We start from the raw sequence: 23,199 nt of genomic DNA on the forward strand, positions 1-23,199 counted from the left end.
TAAAAGTTTTGTCAGCACTATCCTCATCTTTAGGCAGATGTTTTTATTTTATTCTGCTTATAATTCCTTACGAAATGTAGTATTTCATCTCAATGTACTCCGTCTTTGATATGATTTAAATCAAATTCCTCGTCATTATAAATGTCACGAATACACATCAAATAGTTTTTTATAATTTCGACTATGCATAATGTATGCTTTATGTATGCACGCGTTGAAAGAATGTTTAATAAAGTAAACAAATAAATATTAAGCTTTTTTTTTTGTAAATTTTGATACCCTTTCGATCATAATTGCTCTTTATTTCATAAATTACGGTTACATATTTTTAATTTTATAATTTCTGCGTGCCATCTTACCAGATTTAAATTGATGATCTATAATCCGGAATTGCCAAAGTCCTGATTAAAGACTTTGTACTGCATTTGCAATAAACAGTAAAGAAAACTGCCATTATCTTTGAAATATGGCAGATAAAATGTTTAAATATATTTTCTGAGAATATGTTTTATTCAGTAAAGTATATGATTTATCAGTAATGATGTTAACATATGTTCATGTGAATTTAGTTAAATTTGCTTATGAAGAAACATGGCATGTTAAAATAGTCTCATTTCAAAAATTCTTTTAGATATAATTCATGCATGATGAGTTAGTAAAAGGTGCAAACTTAAAATACGCAAGGATTTTAAAAGTTGCAGACTTAAAGAACCGGCATTTGTTATCAAGAAACATACAGCAATTACACAAGATGTGATAGTGAGGGTAATGATACACAATCACTTCTAGTCATCCTTTAAGACAATATGACAGCTCAGAGTTATGCGAATTACATTTTAAGGGATGTACTGCCTCTGCCATCAAGTCCTCTAAGTGCCCTTTATCAGCAAAACAATGCTCGTCCACATACTGCATGACTCTGCCAACAATGTTTTCAAGGATATGACATACTCCCGGAGCTTGGCAAGCCACCAGATCTCTCGTCAATAGAGCACATTTGAGATATGCCTGGATAGCAACTAGAGCCATCCTGGAATATTTGTGAATTCACTATCCAGTTGCAATGATTATGACATGACTGTTCCGCAGGGTGTTTTAGGTGATCTACCGGATTAAATGGAATGCCATATTTCAGCTTCTATAACTGCCAGAGGTGGCTATACTGTTTATTGCTTTTTAACATTTCATGCCATAATTTCTTAATAAAATTATCTTTTGTCCTGAATTTATAAGCATTTTTGGTTGATCTTTGGAATATGGTAACTGGTAGTTTGGCGACATTTTGGAGGCGATAAAGGTACCTAGGACTTTGGTAATAATGTGAGAAGTAGTCAGTTCCGATTACACATTATTTTGTGTGAGGGAAATGAGAGATCATGAGATACGTCATGTGACATTAATGGACGAATTACAGTTCTTTAATCGGAAAAAGGGGGAAATCTGGAAAAAAAATCGAAATTTTGTATTTAGCTTTATTCTGTGTTGTGTGAAACAATGTTGGTTAAATTTTGAATCCCATGGCCCTAACTAAAGTGAATTCGAAATTGCTATTTAGGCATAGTGATAAAGAGAATTTTGCTTTTTATTTAGCGGAGGAAGTATGGAGGAAAAATTCGCAGATTACGTAAGTTAGTATTTTTAATTATTTGAGGATATTATTTTTATGCATTGTTCTAAATGTAAGGAGGAAATAAAGTAATATCGTATTATCGGAAAATTGTTATTAGCAATGATTTAGTTTAAAGTAATTAGGATTGTAAGCTAATTTTTATTAATTTAATGTATGTGCTTATTTATATTTTAAGTAGTGTTTTTGAATTTAATTACATTTTAATTAAGTGATAGATACTTTGTGAATTATATGTTTGTAGAAATTTGGTATACGTTTCAGTGGAAGTAAACGTGCATGGAAATAATTTAAATATTTGACACTAAGTATTTGTAACCATTTGTAACATTTGCGGTATGAATTCGTTGGTGACGTTTATAATATAATAGATAATTTAGAGGTAAAAGTTTTTGGATATTTTATTTATTTTATACGTGGAAATGTTCATCTTTGGAAAGGGTATTTACTTTTTCACGATCAGGTAATTTCATATATGTTCTTTTTACCGGATTTAAAAATTCACAAAATTTTCATGCATTTTCGTGAAATTTTTCTAATTTATGAGAAAAAAGCAGTGTACATGGATATAGTGAAGAGTGTGCGCAATGCCATTTTTGTGTAATTCTGGGATTTGTTTTAAGTAAAAATAAGTCGACGTGTACATGATTTAGTGATATTTTAATTAAATGATAGTTATTTTGTGAATTTTATGTTTGTAGGAATTTGGTATGCATTTCAGTTGAAGTAAACGTGCATGGAAATAATTTAAATACTTGTAACCATTTGTAATGTTTGCGGTATGAATTCGTTGGTGATGTTTATAATATAATAGATAATTTAGAGGTAAAAGTTTTTGGATATTTTATTTATTTTATACGTGGAAATGTTCATATTTGGAAAGGGTAAATACTTTTTCGCGATCAGGTAATTTCATATATGTGCTTTTTACCGAGTTTAAAGATTCACAGAATTTTTTTGCATTTTCGTGCAAATTTTTGTAATTTATGAGAAAATAGCAGTGTAGATGGATAAAGTTAAGAGTGTGTGCAATGCCATTTTTGTGCAATTCTGGGATGTTTTTCTAAGTAAAAATAAGTCGATGTGTAAATGGTTTATGCATATGTGCTATTCTGAAAAACGCGCAAGGAGTTTGCGATTGTGCACTTTTTCCCAATTTTGCAGTCAATATTTGTCATGATTAAGCAGTTTTGTTACATAAAATTTCTAGCATAAGTGTAATTCGCCTCTTAGATTGTTGGAAAAAGTGTTCAGTAAATAAAAACAAAAGAAACATGTCTTCACAGCGGCGAAAAAAAAAAAAAAAATAGAGGGTTGCTGTAGCAGAGTTGGTCGCCAAATTTTCGCCAAGTTACCATAATCCAAAGATCAACCACATTTTTTTTATTTCCTCATACACTACATACATGTTAAGCTTTATGATAGTAAAATTGACACTGCTTGATCTGACTCTGTATATAAATTAGCAGCATGGAACTGCATTTAACATAAAAATATATCTTATTTCGCACACAGAAATGTGATTTATGATGGGAGCATTGCATAGCACTATTTCTCACCCCAACGGCACCTGCCAAAGAGACCCCGAGGCGACAGAGAAATTGTGACATAAAACATAGCACGACATGCATCTCTTGCTGATGAGGCACATCTCTCGCTCGCATGAATTAGGTGCTACATTAGTAGTTCCTTTCCTTCTGGGTGCATATAATTTTTATGACAGAGTGTAAATGGGATTCCTTTACATCAAAAGTACAAGCAAGAATTGATAAAATTCTTAACAGTCTGCATTCTTCTTAGGTGTTAAATCTAGTAACCCTATACTGATTTTTTTTAGTATTATACAGTACAAAGTCCGTAATACGGACGTCCATTATCCAGAATGATCTATAATCCGGACCTCAAAGGCACAAACTTACACATGTGCATTTAATGCGCGCATCTGATGCGCATGCACGTAAAGCGTTTCCCCATGTACGCTTCCGATAGTAAAGAAAGTGACAGAGAGGTTATTGAAAAGGAAAAAATTTCGATTGACAAGTTAGTCGGTATTATCAACACAACAATTTCAGGACTTGAACAGTGGAACTTTGTAACTGAACAAGAAATTATGTCTGTTTATAGAATTAAAGAGAAAGTATTAGCACAAAAAACGAAGCAGCTTAAACAACAACTTAATTTGAAAGAAATGTTTAATACAGTAAACAGATAAATATTAAGTTTGTTTGTTTTTTTATTTTTTGTAAATTTTGTTACCCTTTAGATCATAATTGCTTTTTTTACATAAATTGTGGTTTCATATTTTTAATTGTATAATTTCTGCATGCCATCTTACCAGATTTAAATTGATGATCTATAATCTGGAAAAACCCCTAATCCGGAATCGCCGAAGTCCCGACGAGTCCGGATTATGGACTTTGTACTGCATATCCATCAGTTTGAATCATGTTATATATGCTCGACCTTAAAAACTGGGAAATACTAAGTAGATTCTGCATATGGAAGATGAGAAATTAACTTCCAGAACAAAGGTTCCTTTATGAAATATCTCATACCTGTGACTGAACTCTGTTTTTATGCCAAGGAAGAGTATTGTTTATCACAAAAAACACTTTCAAGTTACATACAATGATGAAATATTTGGCAAAGCTTCAGAATTTCATAAAAATAAAACTGATCCACATAGCATATTCTTGCCAGAAGGTTAACACAGAACACATAAAGGTAGACAAACAGGAACTATTACGTAAAAGCATATTTGAAACATTTTAAAGCAACAGCAGAAAGGGAAAAAATCTTTTTCAGACCAGAAGCTTCGGTTTTGCTAAAAAGCTCCTGGAATCAGCAATTTAGTCAAAAAATGTTCTTTTAAACATAGACTACACTGCATATATCACCTTGATTTCCTAACCTGACTTTTAATATTTCCTTTCTGGACATTTTTAACATTCAAGGGATAGGTAACACCACAGGTTCAGTTCTAAGAAATAAATGAGAAATGTCAGCATATCTAGTATCAGTTTAGTAACCTTTTGATTAGTCTTGGCCTATCTTTTTAAAATTTTATTCCCTTGTAAAATAGCATAGAGAATTAAAAGCTTAAAGTCAACAATTCTCTAAAATGACTCTTGGTTTATTGCAAAATCGTCAGGTTTTTCTCTAGTGGAGATAAATAAATGATTTATTGAGCATTAAGATAAAATGACAAGTCATGCACCTCATAAAACAAGATTTCCTTACAGCCAAGACTCGGTAAATAAGCGAAGGTTTCTTTTAAACTAAATTTTCCTCCAAAGGAACTAAGCTCATATTCTATGTAGATATAATTTTTAAAAATCTTATGTTCAAATGACTGGTTCCATATTTAATTCATAATCTATTTGGCTAATCTTTGGAATATGGTAACAGGTAGTTTGGTGACATTTTGGTAAGGTGATAAAGTTTACTAGCTAGGACTTTAGCAATAATCTGAGAAGTACAGAATTCCAATCACAGATTATTTTGTCTCAGAGAAATGAGAGATCATGAGACATGTCATGTGACATTTATGGACGAATCAGAGTTCTTTAATCCAAAAAAAGGGGAAAATTTGCAAAAATATCTGCAGTACTTCATAACATTTTGTATGTTCAGCTTCATTTCATCTTGTATCTTGTGTGAAACAGTGTTGCTTAATATTTGGATCCCATGGCCCTCTCTAAAGTAAATTCCAAATTTTTATTGCATTTATGTTATCATCCAAAAGAGTTACTTGAATGGTGTATGAGTGTAGTATTAATTGCAGATAAGTATGAATGCCCAACATGTGGGAATGAAATGAGATTGTGTGAAAGGAAGGATATTAAGCCCTTTTGTTCCATAAAAATTCTGGCATAAGCGTAATTCGGCTAGCAGATTCTTGGAAAAAATGTTGAGTAAAAAAAAAAAAAGTCTTTACTTCATGAAAAACAAAATGGCGTCCAAAAAAAAAAAAAAAAAAAACTAGCAGGTTGCTGTAGCAGGGGTGGTCGCCAAATTTTCGCCAAGTTACCATAATCCGAAGATTCTCCTGTATTAGCACGCATATGCGCTTTTAAATGCCACTTATCTCTAAATGATTTCTTACATAACTCAGACATGAAGTTTTTCTCCGTGCATAATGATATGCCCATTTAAACTATTCTTTGCTTTAAATGATTTGTTACACACTTCACATGTATAAGGTTTCTCTTTTGCATGAATATTCATATGCTTGTTTAAATCAAGCATCTGTCTACATACCTCACAAACATGAGATTTGTCTTTTGTGAATACGCACATGCTTATGTAAACAAGAGTTAAATCTGAATGATTTGTTACATACCTCACACACATAAGGTTTTTCTCCTGTGTGAACACGCATATGCTTCTTTAAATAACACTTAGATCTGAATGACTTGTTACATACCTCACATACATGAGATTGCTCTCCTGTGTGAAAACGCATATGTGTATATAAACCAGACTTAAATCTGAATGACTTGTTACATACCTCACACATATGAGGTTTCTCTCCTGTATGAATGAGCATATGCATCCTTAAATCAACCTTAACTCTGAATGATCTGTTACATATTTCACACACATGAGATCTCTCTCCTGTATGAATAAGCATATGCTTCTTTAAATCCAACATAAATCTGAATGGTCTTTCACATACCTCACACACACAGGTCTTCTCTCCCGTGTGAGTAAACATATGCCTGCTAAAATGATACTTATGTCGAAATGACTTGTTACATACCTCACACACATGAGGTTTATCTTCAGCGTGAATAAGCACATGGGCACGTAAAAAACGCTTGCGACCGAATGATTTGTTACACATTTCGCAGACATACGGTTTCTGCCCTGTGTGAATATACATATGGGCTTTTAAATCACAACTTCTTCTAAATGATTTATTGCATCTCTCACACACGTGAGGTTTTTCTCCAGTGTGAATTAAGATATGGTCATTTAAAGCATGCTTTGTTCTAAATGATTTGTTACATACTTCGCACGTAAAAGGTTTCTCTCCTGTGTGAAGAAGTATATGCTTGTTTAAACAAGACTTAACTCTAAATGATTTGTCACATACATAACACACATGAGGTTTCTCTCCTGTATGAATAAGCATATGTGTTTTTAAATTAGAATTGTTTCTAAATGATTTGTTACACACATTGCACATATATGGTTTCTCTCCTGTATGAATAAGCATATGCTTCTTTAAATCGCTCTTTTCTCTAAATGATTTGTTACATACATCGCACACATGAGATTTGCCTCCTATGTGAATAAGCATATGTTTATTTAAATGAGACTTTTGTATGAATTTGTTACACACATTGCACACACATGGTTTCTCTTGTGTACGAATACACATATACATCTTTAGATCACTTTTAAATCTGAATGACTTGTTGCATATCTCACACACATGTGGTCATTCTCTTGTGTGAATAAGCATATGCTGGGGAAAACATTTTTGTTTAAATATCTTGTTACATATCTCACATACACAAGGTTTATCTTCTCTGTGAATAAACATGTGCTCGTTTAAATCACACTTTTGTTGGAATGATTTGCTACACTCCTCACTGTGTTGCTTGCTAGTGTCCTATGCTTGTTTAAAAGACACTTTTGTTTAAATTGGTTGTTACATTCTTCACACATGAGGTTTCTCTCCAGTGTGGGTAAGCCTATGGTGGATTAAATCAAACGGATAGTGTTTAGAATCACCCACTTATATGGCATGTATCGATGTATACATGGACGAAGTCAAGGGAGTGTGCAATGCCAAGTTTGTGCAATTCTCTGATGGTTTTTTAAAGTGAAAATAGGTCGATGTGTACATGAATACCGAGTTTGTGCAATTCTTTGACTTTTTATTTTCAAGTTGGCAATTTTGAGAAATGTGAGAAGCAGTGGGTGATTCTGCACTTTCCCCAAACAAACTTTCATTTAAATGACTTGTTACATATTTCGCAGATGAAGGTTTCTCTCCTGTCTGAATAATCATACACCTCTTTTAATACTACACTGTCTAAGTGACTTACGACATACTTCACATGTGTGATGCTTATGTACATATTTCTCTCCTGCATGAATAAAGATTTGTTTATTAAATCCAGCCTTTAGGCTAAGTGACTCAAAAATATTTCACACAGATGAGGCTTCTGTTCTGTGTGAATAAGCATATGTTTATTTAAATAGTTTTTAATGTGAATGATTTATTATATATTTCACATAGATTATTCTTATCTGCTACATGAATAAGCATATGCTTGATTTAATAACCCTTTTGTTCAAATGATTTGCCACACGCCTCACGCGAGTTTTCTCTTCTGGCCTATATTCATTTAAATATTGTTTAGCAGAAATGACTGGTAACTTCAAAGAGGCTTATTTCTTTCCAAAAATATTGATTTTAAAATATAATTTTTTCCAAATGACTGGTAGCGCACCATGTAGGCATAAAGTTTCATCTTCATACGAAGAACTACAAGCTGACAATCTTCATATGATGCAACTTGCATGTTACATCACAAGGATATTCACCTTCTGCGCGAACTAATGGTCAACAAAAATTTTATGGCAAGTCTTCTTCCATGCTTCTTATGACCTTTCAATATCTTGCGTAAATATACGTGTAGTTATGTTTTTAATACTATTGATAGTATGCCGCGGAAAACTTATCTACTGTGATAGAAATAATTCATTAAAAATCAGTTCGCGATACCTGACACAAATACGATCTCTTTTCCATGTACATATAGACACGTTTAATTATAGATTAATGCAATTATATATGCTACATTATATGATTTTTCTAAAATTGATAAGTGCTTAGCAGTTGGAAGATAAACGTTCCAAATATATTTCACATTAGTACACAGTTTGCGAATTATTTAGCTCAATAGAACAAAAATTTCATTTTCTTGAAGGTTGGCTTCCCTTTGGCGCCTTATGCTCGAAACGAAAACTTCACATTCAGTGCTTCAAGATGCACGCGAGACAAAAAATACATATTCTTTGCGCGAGAGCTTTTGTCTTAGCGAAGCGGATGCTCATCAGCTGGTGTTGCCATCTGCTACATTGTCAATGTGTATGATTAAAGTTGACATGATTAGCATTTATCTCTCATTAGGTTCAACAGACACATCTAATAATATTTCTAAATTTTCTATCTCGCTGTTGTCCAAATTTGTATTAGCATTGGTGTACAAAAGCAACGAAAAGAGAAACTTAATGTTTTAGTGGTTTTATAATAAACAATATTTGTGTAAAAAATTAATGAAATAAATTTATAAAATGAATAAAAAATTTGTTTTTTTTGGACACTTTCGAGTACCCGACTAACGCACCGGAACACTCAACGCAACTAATGACCAATTTATTCAAACACTTGTTTATTTTCAGAATTATATTTGTTTCCAATTTCAGAAGAAAAAAAAAAGTTTTTCTCATCACTGTATGCATTCATTTAAAGAAGAAAGTGTAAAAATTATTCTTTAAGAATAAAAGAATAAATACTTTCCAACTACTCACTCTCAGCCGTAATACAACTATACTCATTATTTTGATATGGGCGTAATGAAATCAAGTTTAGTATTGTTTATCAGCGGTGTTTCTGAAACTGATTATCATATTTAATTAATATATTTTATAACGAGTGAGATGGCTGACAGACTCGCCGCAAAATTAATTACTCCCGAGTTTGACTCATTGGAGTATGTGAAACAACGAATAATCGAATGTAATGGAGTCGAAGATTTATTGACGGAAAAAGATCGCATCCAGAAACTTGCCGAAGAAACTAACGGATTATTAAAAAAAAATGTATATAAAAACTATACTCAGTTTATCGAGACGGCGAAAGAAATCTCGTATTTAGAAGGCGAGATGTATCAATTAAGTCATCTGCTTGCGGAACAGCAAAGTGTATTGACGTCCTTGCTTGATGTGTCTATAGCTGCTTCGAAGGATTCCGAGTCGAAAGTATTGCGAGAAAAGGACTCAGAGGAAGAGAACAATAAAAATCTGTCTCTACTTTTAGAAAAAGTGGAGGGATGTGCCACAATCTTGGAGGTAAGAGGAAGGACAGTTATTTACAACGGTGAAATGACAGAACTAAATGTGAATGATTCCAGGCCATTGCAAACAGTGTATTGTGTTCTGTTAGACGACGGGTTGATGTTTGCAACTAAAGTAGAAGATAGCCGAGGACCTATGCAGTACAGGTAATGAACTTCTAACAATTTTGTTATGGTAGGATTCAAAATATCCAGATTATCCGGTAATTTTATTATTTTTATTCTATAAGCCGATTGTTTATTTAATGGAATGTAAGTGAAAGTCTATTATATTTTAGTAGTATTTTATATTTTCGTTTTATGTTATATTTTCTTTCATCAAAGGGAACAATTTCAACAGTTAAAAAGAGACATGGTACTTACTTATTATCTTTGTCAAGCAGCAGGTTTTTTTGTTTTGTTTTGTTTTGTCGGTTATGGATAAGTTTGATGTCACAATGCAGTCATCATCTGCAATTCTGACTGTTCCTCGATAGACTCCATTCTGTTTGGTCCTATTCCACTAGCGTTCCGTGAAGAGAAAATGTGAAGAAAACAATGCTACAAGATGCCAAACATTTTGGCTGGAGAATTTAACGCTTCAAATATTGAGGATAAGTTTTCTAATTTTCGTTTAAAATATCATAATGTTATTTGTTTTGCTATAATTAGTTTTTTTTTTTTTTTTTTTTATTATTATTGTGATGTACTCACAATTTTGCAATTATTTAATGACGAAGAGGCTGCCATAAAATACCTTCAGGACAAAGGAATAGTTCATAGCAATTGACTTTGTTCTCAAAATAATTTGATGAAGTTAACTTTTGATTTGAAGAAAGCTCCTATGCGGTATTGTTATACAGTCAAAAGTCGTTAATCCGGACTTGTCGGGACTTCGGCGATTCCAGATTATAGATCATCAGTTTAAATCTGGTAAGATGGCATACAGAAATTACAAAATTAAAAATATGAAATCGTAATTTATGAAATAAAGAACAATTATGATCTAAAGGGTATCAAAATTTACAAAAAGAAAAAGCTTAATATTTATTTGTTTACTTTATTAAACATTTCTTTCAATGTAAGTTGTTTAAGTTGCTTCCTTTCATGTGATAATACTTTCTCTCTAATTCTATTAAACAGACATAGTTACAAAGTTCCGCTTTTCAAGTCCTATAATTGCTCTGTTGAGAATACCGACTAATTTGTCAATCGAAATTTTTTCGTTTTCAATAACCTCTGGGTCACTTTCTTCACTATCGGAAGTGAATTATAATGACGAGGAACTTGATTTAAATCATATCAAAGACGGAGTACATCGAGATGAAATACTACATTTAGTAAGGAATTATAAGCCAAATAAAATAAAAACATCTGCCCTGAAGATAAGGATAGTGCTGACAGATCAACTTCCAATTCATTGAACGCCGCGGCGTGAAATTGATAAACAGATTTCCGAACATACTTTCGCTTTCTAGATCCTTTACATATTAGTAAATATATAAAGGAAATTCTATCTGATATAATCGAAAGTTCAAGCTTACTTTTATAAAATTGCTCTAACAGTCTGCAAAAAATAATAAGCCGGATCCAATTCGAAGATTAAGGAACAATGCAATCTGCAACATTAACTGAATTAGATAATTTTAGCTTAGCTTATACCATCCGTTACACATTAAACGCACATGTGCACACACATATTCGCAGCCGTAAAGGTTTTACGCGCACTCGTAAACGCCTGAAACGCGTAACTCGTGAACGCGACGCATGCGCAGAAAATTTGTAGCCGGAGGAAAAGTCAGGAATAGATGCCAATTTAATTTTGCCGGCCATAATATGACAGTAAAATTGGATGAACTACTTGAGGGCAGTATGTGCAAATAGTTTGATGTCTTGTAAAAGATATAAAAATCAGTGGAGATGACAAAATCATAGCAACAGATGAAAGTTTTTTCACCAAAAAAAAAAAAAAAAAAAAACAATGTTCAATGTTTTCTTCTGGAACAGTAGGATGCCATACCCAACCAGTAGAGTGTTTGTGGGGCAGTGCTAAATGGAGTAATAAACATCAGTGGGATACTGCTCACCGTCATTTGAGTCATATTTAATAGAATTTATGTGGCATCGGTTATATTCAAAAATTAAAATTTTTTAAATTTTAATTTAGATTCAAAAATTGAAAGAAAAAATGAATTCTTTAAGAATTAAGGGTAAAATTATATTTTAGGGTATTCCTTGGCGATTTTTGGCGGTACATGGATACCGAATTTGTGCAAGTCTGACATGTTATTTTGGCTTGCGTAGCGGCGATTTTTGAGGCAAAAATCATTGACTTATTTTCACCTAAAAAAATCCCAGAATTGCACAAAAACAGCATTGCGCACTCCCTTAACTTTATCCATGTGCACATCGACCTATTTTCATTTAAAAAGTAAAAATTGAGAAAAATCCAATCTTACTTACTACATTCTGCCATTCTACTGTCTAAACAATGAAACAAGCAATGTACTTCCTAACCACACACACCACAAAAGCCCTTACAAAACATCCCACGATTCAAAATTCCCCGTAATAATGCAAACAATTACGTCATAATAGAGTTTCCATTACATTCAACTACTCAGGTTACCATAAATGAAACAACTTGGCGATAAATGAAAGAACTTCGCAATAACACAAGGGATAAACTAAAGTCAACTCTAACCGAATTATGAAATAAAAAAATTTACTTTTTACATAACTAATTTTTTCTAGTCTTTTCAACTCTATTATTATTTAATAATTTTATACTTGGCAACAATTGGTGGCCAAAAACAAAAATGAAAGTGGCGCATTTTTAACTGGCACCGCTCTAACAGAATGATACATTCTGTTCTTAAAGATGACATAAATTAACTCTTTTTTTTTTTTTTTTTTTTTCCACTTTGAAAAAAAATGAGTTGATTTTGTTTCAGATGATCCCGATTGATTCTTCATAAGTAGTCTTTTGTTTTTATGAATAAGGATATAAGTTAACTGTTAAGAAAAAATTAAGCTCAAAGGCTGTAGAACCACATTTGTGACTGCATTCCAGTTGGTTTACAGCTGGTCGAGAAAATTACCAACTGTTACCGTAATTTCCGGAAGAAAGGCCGTATCAACGTAAATGCTGCACTAAAAAAAAATGGCAGGAAAAAAATTTCAATTACACTGAAACGCTGCATCAGCGTAAACGCCGCAATAGATTAAATTGCGCGTGACATCGTCGTGGGCCGTATAGATGCAAAATCTCAACATGTGTTCTGATATATGACATATCAGTTAAGAAAAATGCATGAAATGAAACCATAACTCGAAAATAAATTAAAGCTAAGAAATGTTGAAAATATATTTACGTTTACGAATATACTTATATTTACCCACTAAAGAAGTCCATATTTGTAATACTCAGACTATATTATAAAAGATGTTGCAACAACGAAATATTAAATTTGGATGACAAAACAAAATTTTAAATTTTACTTACAAAAGGAATTAAAGCAACCTATACATCACATGAAGCCATCAAAATCTGATTCTTCACTACCTGAATTCATTTAGTAAGTCCAAGTCTTCCAGATCATCACATTCATCCTCTTGGTTTACAGTCTCTTTATCTAAGGATATAATTTCATCTTCTTTGAACCCTGCTATTATTGACGATGTTTTTACCGATTTCCACGCACTTCTTACCCACTTTGCAACTTCTTCATAAGATGCTGTACGCATTTTATCGCTTTTGATATACGTATGCAATCCTTCACTTATCCAACACTCCCACCGCTTTTGGACTTCAGCTTTGAAGGATTTGGTTGATCTTTACAATATGGTAACTGGTAGTTTGGCGACATTTTTAAGGTGATAAAGGTTACTACCTGGCACTTTGGTAATAATGTGAGCAGTACTCAGTTCCGATTACGCATTATTTTGTGTGAGAGAAATGAGAGATCATGGGATATGTCATGTGATATTAATGGACGAATTATGGTTCTTTAATCGGAAAAGGGGGGAAATCGGGAAAAAATCTGGAAATTTTGTATTTGGCTTTATTCTGTGTTGTGTGAAACAGTGTTCGTGAATTTTTGGATCCCATGGCCGTAACTAAAGTCAATTCGAAATGGGTATTTATGTATGTATTAATTTAATGTATGTGCTCATTTATATTTTAAGTAGTGCTTTTGAATTTAATTATATTTTAATGAAATGATAGTTATTTTGTGAATTTTATGTTTGTAGGAATTTCGTATACGTTTTAGTTGAAGTAAACGTGCATGGAAATAATATAAGTATCTGACATATATGTTCTTTTTACCGGGTTTAAAGATTGAGAAAATTGTCATGTATTTTCGTGAAATTTTTCTAATTTATGAGAAAAAAGCAGTGCACATGGATATAGTGAAGAGTGTGCGCAATGCCATTTTTGTGCAATTCTGGGATGTTTTTTAAGTAAAAATAAGTCGGCATGTACATGGTTTATGTGTATGTGTTATTTTGAAAAACGCGTAAGGAGTATGGTATTGTGCACTTTTTCCCAATTTTGCAGTGAATATTTGTCATGATTAAGCAGTTTTGTTAGATAAAATTTCTAGCATAAGTGTAATTCGGCTAGTAGATTGTTGGAAGAAGTGTTCAGTAGATAAAAAGAAAAGAAACATGTCTTCGGGAAAGAAAATAGAAAGTTGCTGTAAAAGAGTTGGTCGCCAAATTTTCGCCAAAAAAATGCCAAGTTACCATAATGTAAAGATCAACCAAGGATTTATTACCTGACAAATCTAATGGTTGTAAGATTTTTGTCAAACCACCAGGAATTATTGCTACGGTCGTAGACAATTTTTGACATTTGGTTTTTACCGATTCAAGTAAATGAGCACGCATGGAATCCATTATCAATAACTCTTTTGGTTGAAAGAAAGATCCCTTACGACACTGCCAAACTTTTTGTAGCCACTCGTGCATGATTCTTTCACACATCCAGCCGTTCTCATTTGCACAAATAATTACGTGATTAGGAAAATCTCCCTTCGGAATAGTTTTTCGTTTAAAAATGATCATCGGCTTGTCACCGTTTGTGGCACAAGCTAACACACATGTAAATGACGTTCTTTCATACTCCGTACAGATACAGTTTTTGCACCAGTTTCATCAACAGTTCTGTTTGCCGGAGAGTCAAAAGGTAACGGCATTTCATCCATATTTATTATCTGTGACCGAAGAAGTTTTTTTTTTTTTTTGGTCAATAATATCTGTCCAGGGTTCGTAGTGATCCTTACAAGTGCTTGTCCTTATATTTGAAAATAAAATATAAAGACCCTTTTTCTTTAAAGCCCTTATTTTTTTATTTTTAGTGCTTATTTATTGCTTTTAGTGCTTTTTTTTTTTAATGAACGCGCATTTTTTCCCCGTACCAAAGCCGAAACTAAATAAACAACTTTTCTTTCTTATATGCAACATCAGATCTTGAATCGTACTCCCGGAAATCGTTTCCCCCCCTTTCTCTGCATTAATGTAACCTATAGTGTGCGCGAGAGTACAGACAGGTGCACGTCGTTCTATTGGTCAAAACGGTAGAAAATTCCGGTAAATTCGGTATTCTTTTCCTCCCACCCAAATACTACACACGTTTGAATTTCTATCAAGATTTTAATAATTTGCATTCTAGTTCGACGTGTCAGTTCATATTCGTGTTTATTAAGATCATTATGCTTATATTATGAGCATATGAATGTATAATAATATAGTTGCAGTAACTGCTGAAGTATAGATAAACTTACAAAAATGTGTGTGTTTTTACACAGTTTAGCTTTCTAAGGAATAATATTTGGATGGGCTTAAATAAAAGGAAAATAACCGAATAGTCAAAATAATTTTTTGGCTAATCTTTGAAATATGGTAACAGGTAGTTTGGCGACATTTTGGTAAGGCGATAAAGGTTACTAGCTAGGACTTTAGCAGTGCACATGGATAAAGTCAAGAGTGTGCGCAATGCCATTTTTGTGCAATTCTGGGATTTTTTTTTAAGTGAAAATAGGTCGACGTGTACATGGTTACCGTGTCTGTGCAATTCTTAAAAACGCGGCAAGCAGTTTGCGATTCTGCACTTTCTCCCAATTTCGCACCTAATCTTCGTCATGATTAAGCACTTTTATTCCATAAAAGTTCTAGCATAAGCGTAATTCGGCTAGCAGATTATTGGAAAAAAATGTTGAGTGTAAAAAAAAAAATACATGCCTTTACTTCGTGAAAACAAAATGGCGTCCAAACAAAAACTAGCAGGTTGCTGTTGCAGGGTTGGTCGTCAAAAAATCGCCAAGTTACCATAATCCAAAGATTAAACTTTTTTTTTTTTTTTTCTTTTTTTGCAAATACATTATACAGTACAGAGGTTGGGAGGTTCTATCCTTTCTCCGCAAAATCTCTAATATTGAAGCAGTGGACTTTTTTTTTGTCACTGTCCAATCTGGATTGAATAGGACTAAAAGTTTTTGTGGTCTACCCAACCTAAGCAAAGATTGTTTCTATTCCGGAAAGTTAACGCAGTCTGTTGAAAATTAGAATCAGAAACACCCCAGATTAGTAAGTCTCTTTCTTTTCCTTTATTTAGTTCTTTATTCTCCGAATACCGGCAGCTGTTGATTCCTATTGCGTAATATCACATGTGGAAGAATTACGCTGCATGTATTGTGCAATAACATTTGCAGTATTTTGTAGAGATAATTAATTTTGATGTTCAGTCCAAGATTTGTTTATGAACACTTAAAAGAGTTTTACTGTGCTTTCTAAGCAGAAAATTTCTCAGTTCCGTTGGTCTATTTTTATATTATGCACTTATCGACATGTCAAAATTATTTATTTAGCCAAGAAATATAAAGAACGGCTACAATCTCCCCCACTCCTGTTTTTCCAGTTACTATCCGGAATATTTGGCAATTTCCAGTATGCGGGTTAGTTAAGCTTTTAATGTTAAAGGATGACTGCATGAAGCAATTTCCCGTTTTCTGATTTCAGAAATGTGCCTCTTTTTTACTTAAATTACTTTGCTTGGAATATATGTTAAGGGAAATCTGTTATACAATGAAAGTTTAGAAAATGTTCAGAATTTTGATTTAAGTTAAATTATTTAAATATTAATACGAGTGGAAAAATAAATTGTATTTATTATTAGGTGCCAAAGGAATACAATTAATATGGCTTATTATTATTTATTTTCTATATTTTGAACTGAAATTTCAATGCTCATTCTCTTAATAAATATTGCATTGCTCATATTTTAAATTACAAGTCTAATTTTTCTTTTAAGCTTATGCAGTTGTATATAAGGTAATTAGACAGGTGCTTATTTTTTCCTTAAAATGTGCTTGAAAAGTGCTTATAGGTGCTTATTTTTTTAACTAAAATGTGGCTACGAACCCTGTCTGTCACATATTTTAGAAAGATGCCTTTTTATCCTGCCAGTCCATTGGTAATTGTTGCCCGACTGTTGTTCTAGTACGCACAGAAATATTTTTTCTTTTCATAAATCTGCTACACCACCAAAGCCCTCCTTTGAAATCATTTATGTTCATTTGTTTTGCTATAAATTTTGCTTGTAAGCGAATTTTTACAGTCGAAATTGCCATTCCCTTTCCTTGTTGCTCCTTTATCCAGTTTGCAAGGTCGTCTTTTAGATTCGGCCACCTTACAGTACCACTTCTTTTGGCTCGTTTCTGTTGTGGCATATTTTTCAGTTCTTCTTTTTCAGTTCTCCAACGTTGAATACATCTCTCGTCCACTTCAAACTCTCGATCTGCTGCTCTATTTCCAATTTGTTCAGCACGTGAAATTACATTAAGCTTAAAACCAGCAGTATAGCTTCTGTGCCGTTTAGGTGCCATTTTCAAAAATTTTCAGCTCTATTCTTACTTAAAAACTATCCAACAAGTACTTGTATCCAAACTGATGGGATCTGCATTTGGCAGAATGCCAAGAAAAATAGATTCGTGCTGAAGGGAAAATACATCAGAGTTCCTTATTGCGAGGCAGGTGGAGTCGTGTCCGCCTTTGAAAAAAATTTAAGAAAAGCCAAGGGGGGGAGAGGATGGGTTCTGGAAGATTCATCGAATGGCAGAGGAGAGAGACTATTCAAACTGATGAGAATGCTGATTTGAAAGGGGGAAGAATGTTATTGTTCCGAGATCCCATTTAGGGTGAATAAGGCATGTAGGTCCGTTCAAGGGAAAGAATGTAAACAAAATAACATTCGCAAAAAGCAACTGAGTGATCTTTTGCATTTGAACGGCACCAGTGTATGTAATATGACAAGGCCATCCAAATTATGTACAATGACAAGGTTATTTAAACTATGTACAATGACCATATAGGAAATATTTTATTTTTAGTGCACCTAAACACCGCACCCGCTGAAAAATGAAGTTTTAAACACGTAAACGCCACGGCGTTTCTTCCGGAAAGTACGGTAAATGTGGAAAATTACAGTTTGATATGGCTGATAAAATAGTAATAAATTGGAACAATCACCTACTGAAAGTTTACACTCGTAGAGTTCTAAACAGTTTCCAGTAAGGTGAGAGAGCCTTACAGAATGGCATAAATTGATGAACACCTTTTCAGAAGTGCAAAAACAGAGCTGCAGTGGCTCTTTGTTGGATTGTGATGAGAGAGTAGCATATGTTTTATTGTAAGATTTTCAGGTAGAAGTGCAGCTCAGAATTCCACAAGAATGATTGCAGCAACTTTAGAGAGCCGCCAACTTTCATGGTCAACAAGGCTGTATTGTTGCCAACCATTAGTGGGTTGCCTGATAAATACATATTTGTAAAATTCTGCGTTGCCTTCTTTGGTTACATAGTACTTTACCTGGTGATTCCTATCAGGATTGAAAGGATAATGCTAGCATTTTCTTTCAGATTTATCTGTGTCTTACTGATTAACAAACTAAGTGAATTAAAAGCTATAAACACAGTTTTTTATCTCTTGTTATTTACTGGCTGGACTCATTAAAAGTATTACATATTTTTTTTATAATATGTTGTATGATCTTTCATTGAACGGGAGTTGGTTTGTTCTCCTTGAAAAGCCAACTAATTTCCGATCAATGGCAATGATTACTTGCTTTTAATTTATTTCTTTTTACAATTGAAATTTTGTTATTCATGATTTAATTCAAGTCCCCGTCAAATATTTTTAACAATTTACGTTCAAGTTACTTTAAAACAATTTTTGGAATTGAACTGACTATCTATGAATTCACTCTTTTTAGATAATTGTACTAAAATTAATCTTAGGAGATAATATAATCAATATTTCTTTATTAAATAAATTTTTTATAATAAGTATATTAGGTGATTGGCTATATCAGTGACTAGTAAGTGTTAATAATAGGTTTAAGTTGCTTACTGGATGGAAGTTGGTGATTTTTACTTTTTTTGGCAATTTTTTACTTTTTTTGGCAATTCTACTTTTTTTGGCAATTTTTTTTAGAAAGGTTGCCAAACTATCAACATATGTTGTGACATTATCAGCATATCAAAAGAATACACTTTAGCAGTTTAAAATACAGATTTTAATTATTAAATAAAGTTTATGTGTTACATTAAAGCTTATATACCAACTTCTTATGAATTTTTCATGGTTTTTACTGAAGTTATATGATTTTGCACTTGTAAACACATTTTTTATGAATTTTACGTTATTTTTGTCATTTCACCACCTTTTGGGCACATATTGTGTTATTACACTTTTAGGGGTATTGTCAGATTGCATTGTGAAGAATAACTTGTTGTTAATGCTGGAATTACTGTTTTTCACACACTTTTCAGCTTTGAGACAAAGCCACTTTTCATGGGAGAGGAACAATAAATATGGGAACATTTCATCATTTCCACTTTCTTATACTGCACATCAGAGCTTAAATTGTGCTGTAGCCTGGCTCCGGTGCTTCTCGGTCTTTTAGGTGAATCTTAGCTTTAACCTTCCAGCACGGCCCTCAGGGGCTCACTTTTGTGAGTACGGGTGTGGCAATCCCGAGGTACCCTAGCCCTTCAGGGGATCATCTTCTTGGTGAGACGGGTGTCACGATCCTGGAGCCCCAGTGATCTATCCTCTTTTCCGTCTCCTCTCCTCTTTGCTGGAACTTTTCCCCTTCCCTTCTCCCTTGTGGTTTCTCTCTACGGAGTTTGGGGCTCGTCACGAGAAACTGGAACAACCCTTGCGTCCAATTTTCAAATGGCGAGAAAACTGCCCACGTGTTTGCCGTGCGTGGAGACCCGTGTCGCTGGAAAGGAGGGTCCTGGTAGTTGAGGGGCGAGGTACTGTCCCCAACACACTGCTTTGGCCTCTGCTTCAGCTAAACGGGAGGCACCTTAGTTGTCCTCACGGGTGTCAATCGGCTGGTCACTAGTCCTTGTGTCAGTGGCTTGGGGTCAAGCTTTCGGGAGTTCCTGCTTTCGGGAAAGCCGACTGTGGGGCTTCAGTTTGCGTATAGGTCCGGCTAGCCCTAACACAGGAATCTGTGTTCCCTTGTTGGGCTCCGTGGTGGGCGGGGCCGTCGGACCCGAATCTTTTCTTATTTCAATATGGCTAATTCCCAAATTTTTCTGATCAAAGACTTCGAAGTCACTCCAGTCTCTCAACCTAGTTCTGAAACGTCTACTACTAAACCAGTCACTCAACCTAGCTCTGAACCACCTACTAATAAACCAATCATTCAACCTAGTTCTGAAAAGTCTACTACTAAACCAGTCACTCAACCTAGTTCTGAAAATTCTGCAAAAAAATTACGGACAGATGCAAATAAAAAAAATCATCACAATAGTCCCCGTTTCCTAGTCATCTCTAGTCCTTCTGGCGAAATGCATAAGATGTCTCCTTTCGTAATAAATAAATACATCCAGTCTTGTATTGGTGAGCCGAGAAACATAAAGCGTCTCCGCTCCGGAGACTTGCTTATTGATACAAACTCAGCCACCCAGTCTGCTTCTTTACTTCAGATTACTAAACTTGGGCAAGCGAATGTCACTGTAACAGCACATAAGACACTGAATTATTGTCGTGGCGTAATATCGGAATTCGACCTTCTGTACGTTCCTGAAGAAGAGATCGCTTCCGAGCTATCCGACCAAAATGTCTGCGGTGCTAGGCGGATCAAGATGCGTAAGGAAGGTAAGTTGATCGATACGAAACACGTGATCCTTACCTTCAACACGCCTGATCTGCCTAAGAATATTAAGGCCGGATATTTAAATTGTCCTGTAAGACCTTATATTCCCAACCCTATGCGATGCTTCCAATGCCAGCGTTTCGGCCATTCTAAGACGTCTTGTCGTGGCAGCCTCACATGCGCCCGATGCTCACAGATTGGCCACGATTCGGAAAATTGTACCGCTGCGCCTTCGTGTATAAATTGCAAGGGTCAGCACCCAGCATTTTCACGCCTCTGCCCAAAATGGAAATCCGAAAAAGAAGTACAGACTCTTAAAGTTACCAGGAACATCTCGTATGCTGAAGCCAGAAAACTAGTTCAAAGCACACAGCTCCAATCAAACAAATCTTATGCCAGTGCAGTTAAAACAACACGTAGCATTGCCACCCAAACATCAATAGGCACGCAGACTAAACCAAATAAAATCCAACCAACCACATCCACCAAGAAAACGGAAAATGCAACTCATTTAATACAAAAAAAAGAAACAGTCATTCAAAGTAAACCTAAAATTGAAAGTCACAAAATAATTAATAAAAATAGAAGTCCCAGCAATAGCTCTTTTGACGAAATGATTTCTGAATCTGCGGATTCAGACACTATGGAAGTAGAGGAGGGTCTAGAATTTCCCAGGCATCTACTTCCACGAAAAACCAAACAAGAGCACAGAAAGAACAAAAACCAGACATAATGGCCACCCTCGTCTCATGGAACTGGCGCGGTTTCCACCGAAATTTGCTCGACATCAAAGCCATAATTAATGCTTATCATCCTGTATGCTTCGCAGTACAGGAAACAAATCTAAAACCAGAACAACAGGCAAAACTTCGGAGGTTTTCCTTCGTCAGGAAAGATAACCTTGCAGGTGAGCGTGCCAGTGGAGGTGTAGGTCTCCTCACCTCACTGGATTATCCCTCAAATGTGCTTTCTTTGACGACATCCCTCCAAGTTGTCGCTACTCAAACAAATTTTGATTTTGTTGTTACAGTCGTTTCTCTGTATTTGCCTCCAAATGAGCATATTGATCAGCAAGATTTAAATGGTCTTTTAGAGCAGCTGCCTGAGCCTTTCATCATAATAGGAGATTTTAACGGCCATAGTCCGCTCTGGGGTAGTAAGGATACTAATTGCCGAGGAAGACAAATTGAGCAGATGATCGAAGATCATAGCCTTTGTCTCCTCAATAATGGGCAAGATACTTACTTCCATGAGCCTTCAAAAACATTCCATGCTCTCGACCTTGCCATCTGTTCACCATCTCTGTTGCCTTTTTGCACTTTTAATGTGGGTAAAGATCTTTACAACAGTGATCATTATCCCATTCTTGTGTCTCTTGCACGAAGAGGAGCAAACCCCATGTCGAGATCCCCTCGATTCATACTGGACAGGGCAGACTGGGAACTCTTCTCTTCCATTGCAGAGCTCACAGATGAAATGGTAGAAGATGCGCATATCGATGACGCTGTTGAAGCTGTTACTAATACTATTATTCAGGCAGCTATGCTTTCGATTCCTAGAACATCAGGAAAACTACTAAAATATTCAAAACCATGGTGGAATCGCGACTGTCATGAAGCACTGAAAAAACAGAAAAAAGCATGGGGTATTTTTCATAGATATCCTACTCTGCGAAACCTCATAGCCTTTAAAAGAGCCAAAGCAAATGCACGAAAAGTAAGAAGGCAGAGCCAGAGGGATTCCTGGATTTCATATGTGTCGTCAATAACATCCTCCACGCCTAGCAAGCGGGTTTGGGAAAGAGTTCAAAAAGCATGCGGCATATATAAAGACCACTCACTTTCCTTTTTGGAAAAAGATGGCCGAGTGATTAGCTCCATAGAAGAAATTGCGAATACTATTGGTGAGACATTTGCTTCCGTTTCTTCCAGCAGAAACTATACACCTGCATTTCTTTCTATGAAGCAGCACTCTGAAATAAATCCCATCGCATTCAACTCTTCCAAATCTGAGCCTTACAATAGAGACTTTACTATGCTTGAATTAAGGAGTGCTTTATTGCAGACACATAGGTCTTCTCCGGGTCTTGATGGAGTGAATTATGAAATGCTAAAGCATCTGTCCTGTAAGTCACTGAATGCCCTTCTCACACTTTACAATAGAGTGTGGAAGGAGCGTACATTTCCCAGTGCATGGAGGAGAGCTGTTGTCATTCCTATTCCTAAGCCAGGGAAAGATCCAAGGAATCCCTCCAACTATCGGCCAATTGCCCTTACGAGTTGCCTCTGCAAACTGTTTGAAAAGATGGTAAACAGCCGCCTAGT

The 23,199-nt window shown here is 34.7% G+C and overlaps 2 protein-coding genes across 2 annotated transcripts in view; one reads left to right on the forward strand and one right to left on the reverse strand.

Annotated features, from left to right (window-relative positions):
- Window positions 1-281: 281 nt before the first annotated feature.
- Window positions 282-8,716, reverse strand: LOC146993849 (uncharacterized). The gene has a single exon (XM_085826598.1). It carries the CDS (start codon window positions 7,017-7,019, stop codon window positions 5,889-5,891), a length of 1,131 nt encoding a protein of 376 aa, XP_085682724.1. The 5' UTR covers window positions 7,020-8,716; the 3' UTR covers window positions 282-5,888.
- A 490-nt stretch (window positions 8,717-9,206) lies between these two features.
- Window positions 9,207-23,199, forward strand: part of Exo84 (exocyst complex component Exo84) — a 37,771-nt gene continuing 23,778 nt past the window's right edge. Inside the window, exon 1 of the mRNA XM_085826599.1 lies at window positions 9,207-9,870. Within this exon, the coding sequence (XP_085682725.1) occupies window positions 9,308-9,870 (563 nt within the window). The 5' untranslated portion in view covers window positions 9,207-9,307. The remainder of the gene's footprint in view (window positions 9,871-23,199) is intronic.

This window comes from Stegodyphus dumicola, chromosome 11, assembly GCF_044657685.1.
Source record: "Stegodyphus dumicola isolate Sdum_Otavi_A_Nest chromosome 11, ASM4465768v1".
NCBI classification, from domain to species: domain Eukaryota; kingdom Metazoa; phylum Arthropoda; class Arachnida; order Araneae; family Eresidae; genus Stegodyphus; species Stegodyphus dumicola.

Coding starts and splice junctions, on each gene's coding strand:
- LOC146993849 (XM_085826598.1), bottom strand. CDS start 7,019: ATGTATATGTGTATTCGTACACAAGAGAAACCATGTGTGTGCAATGTG.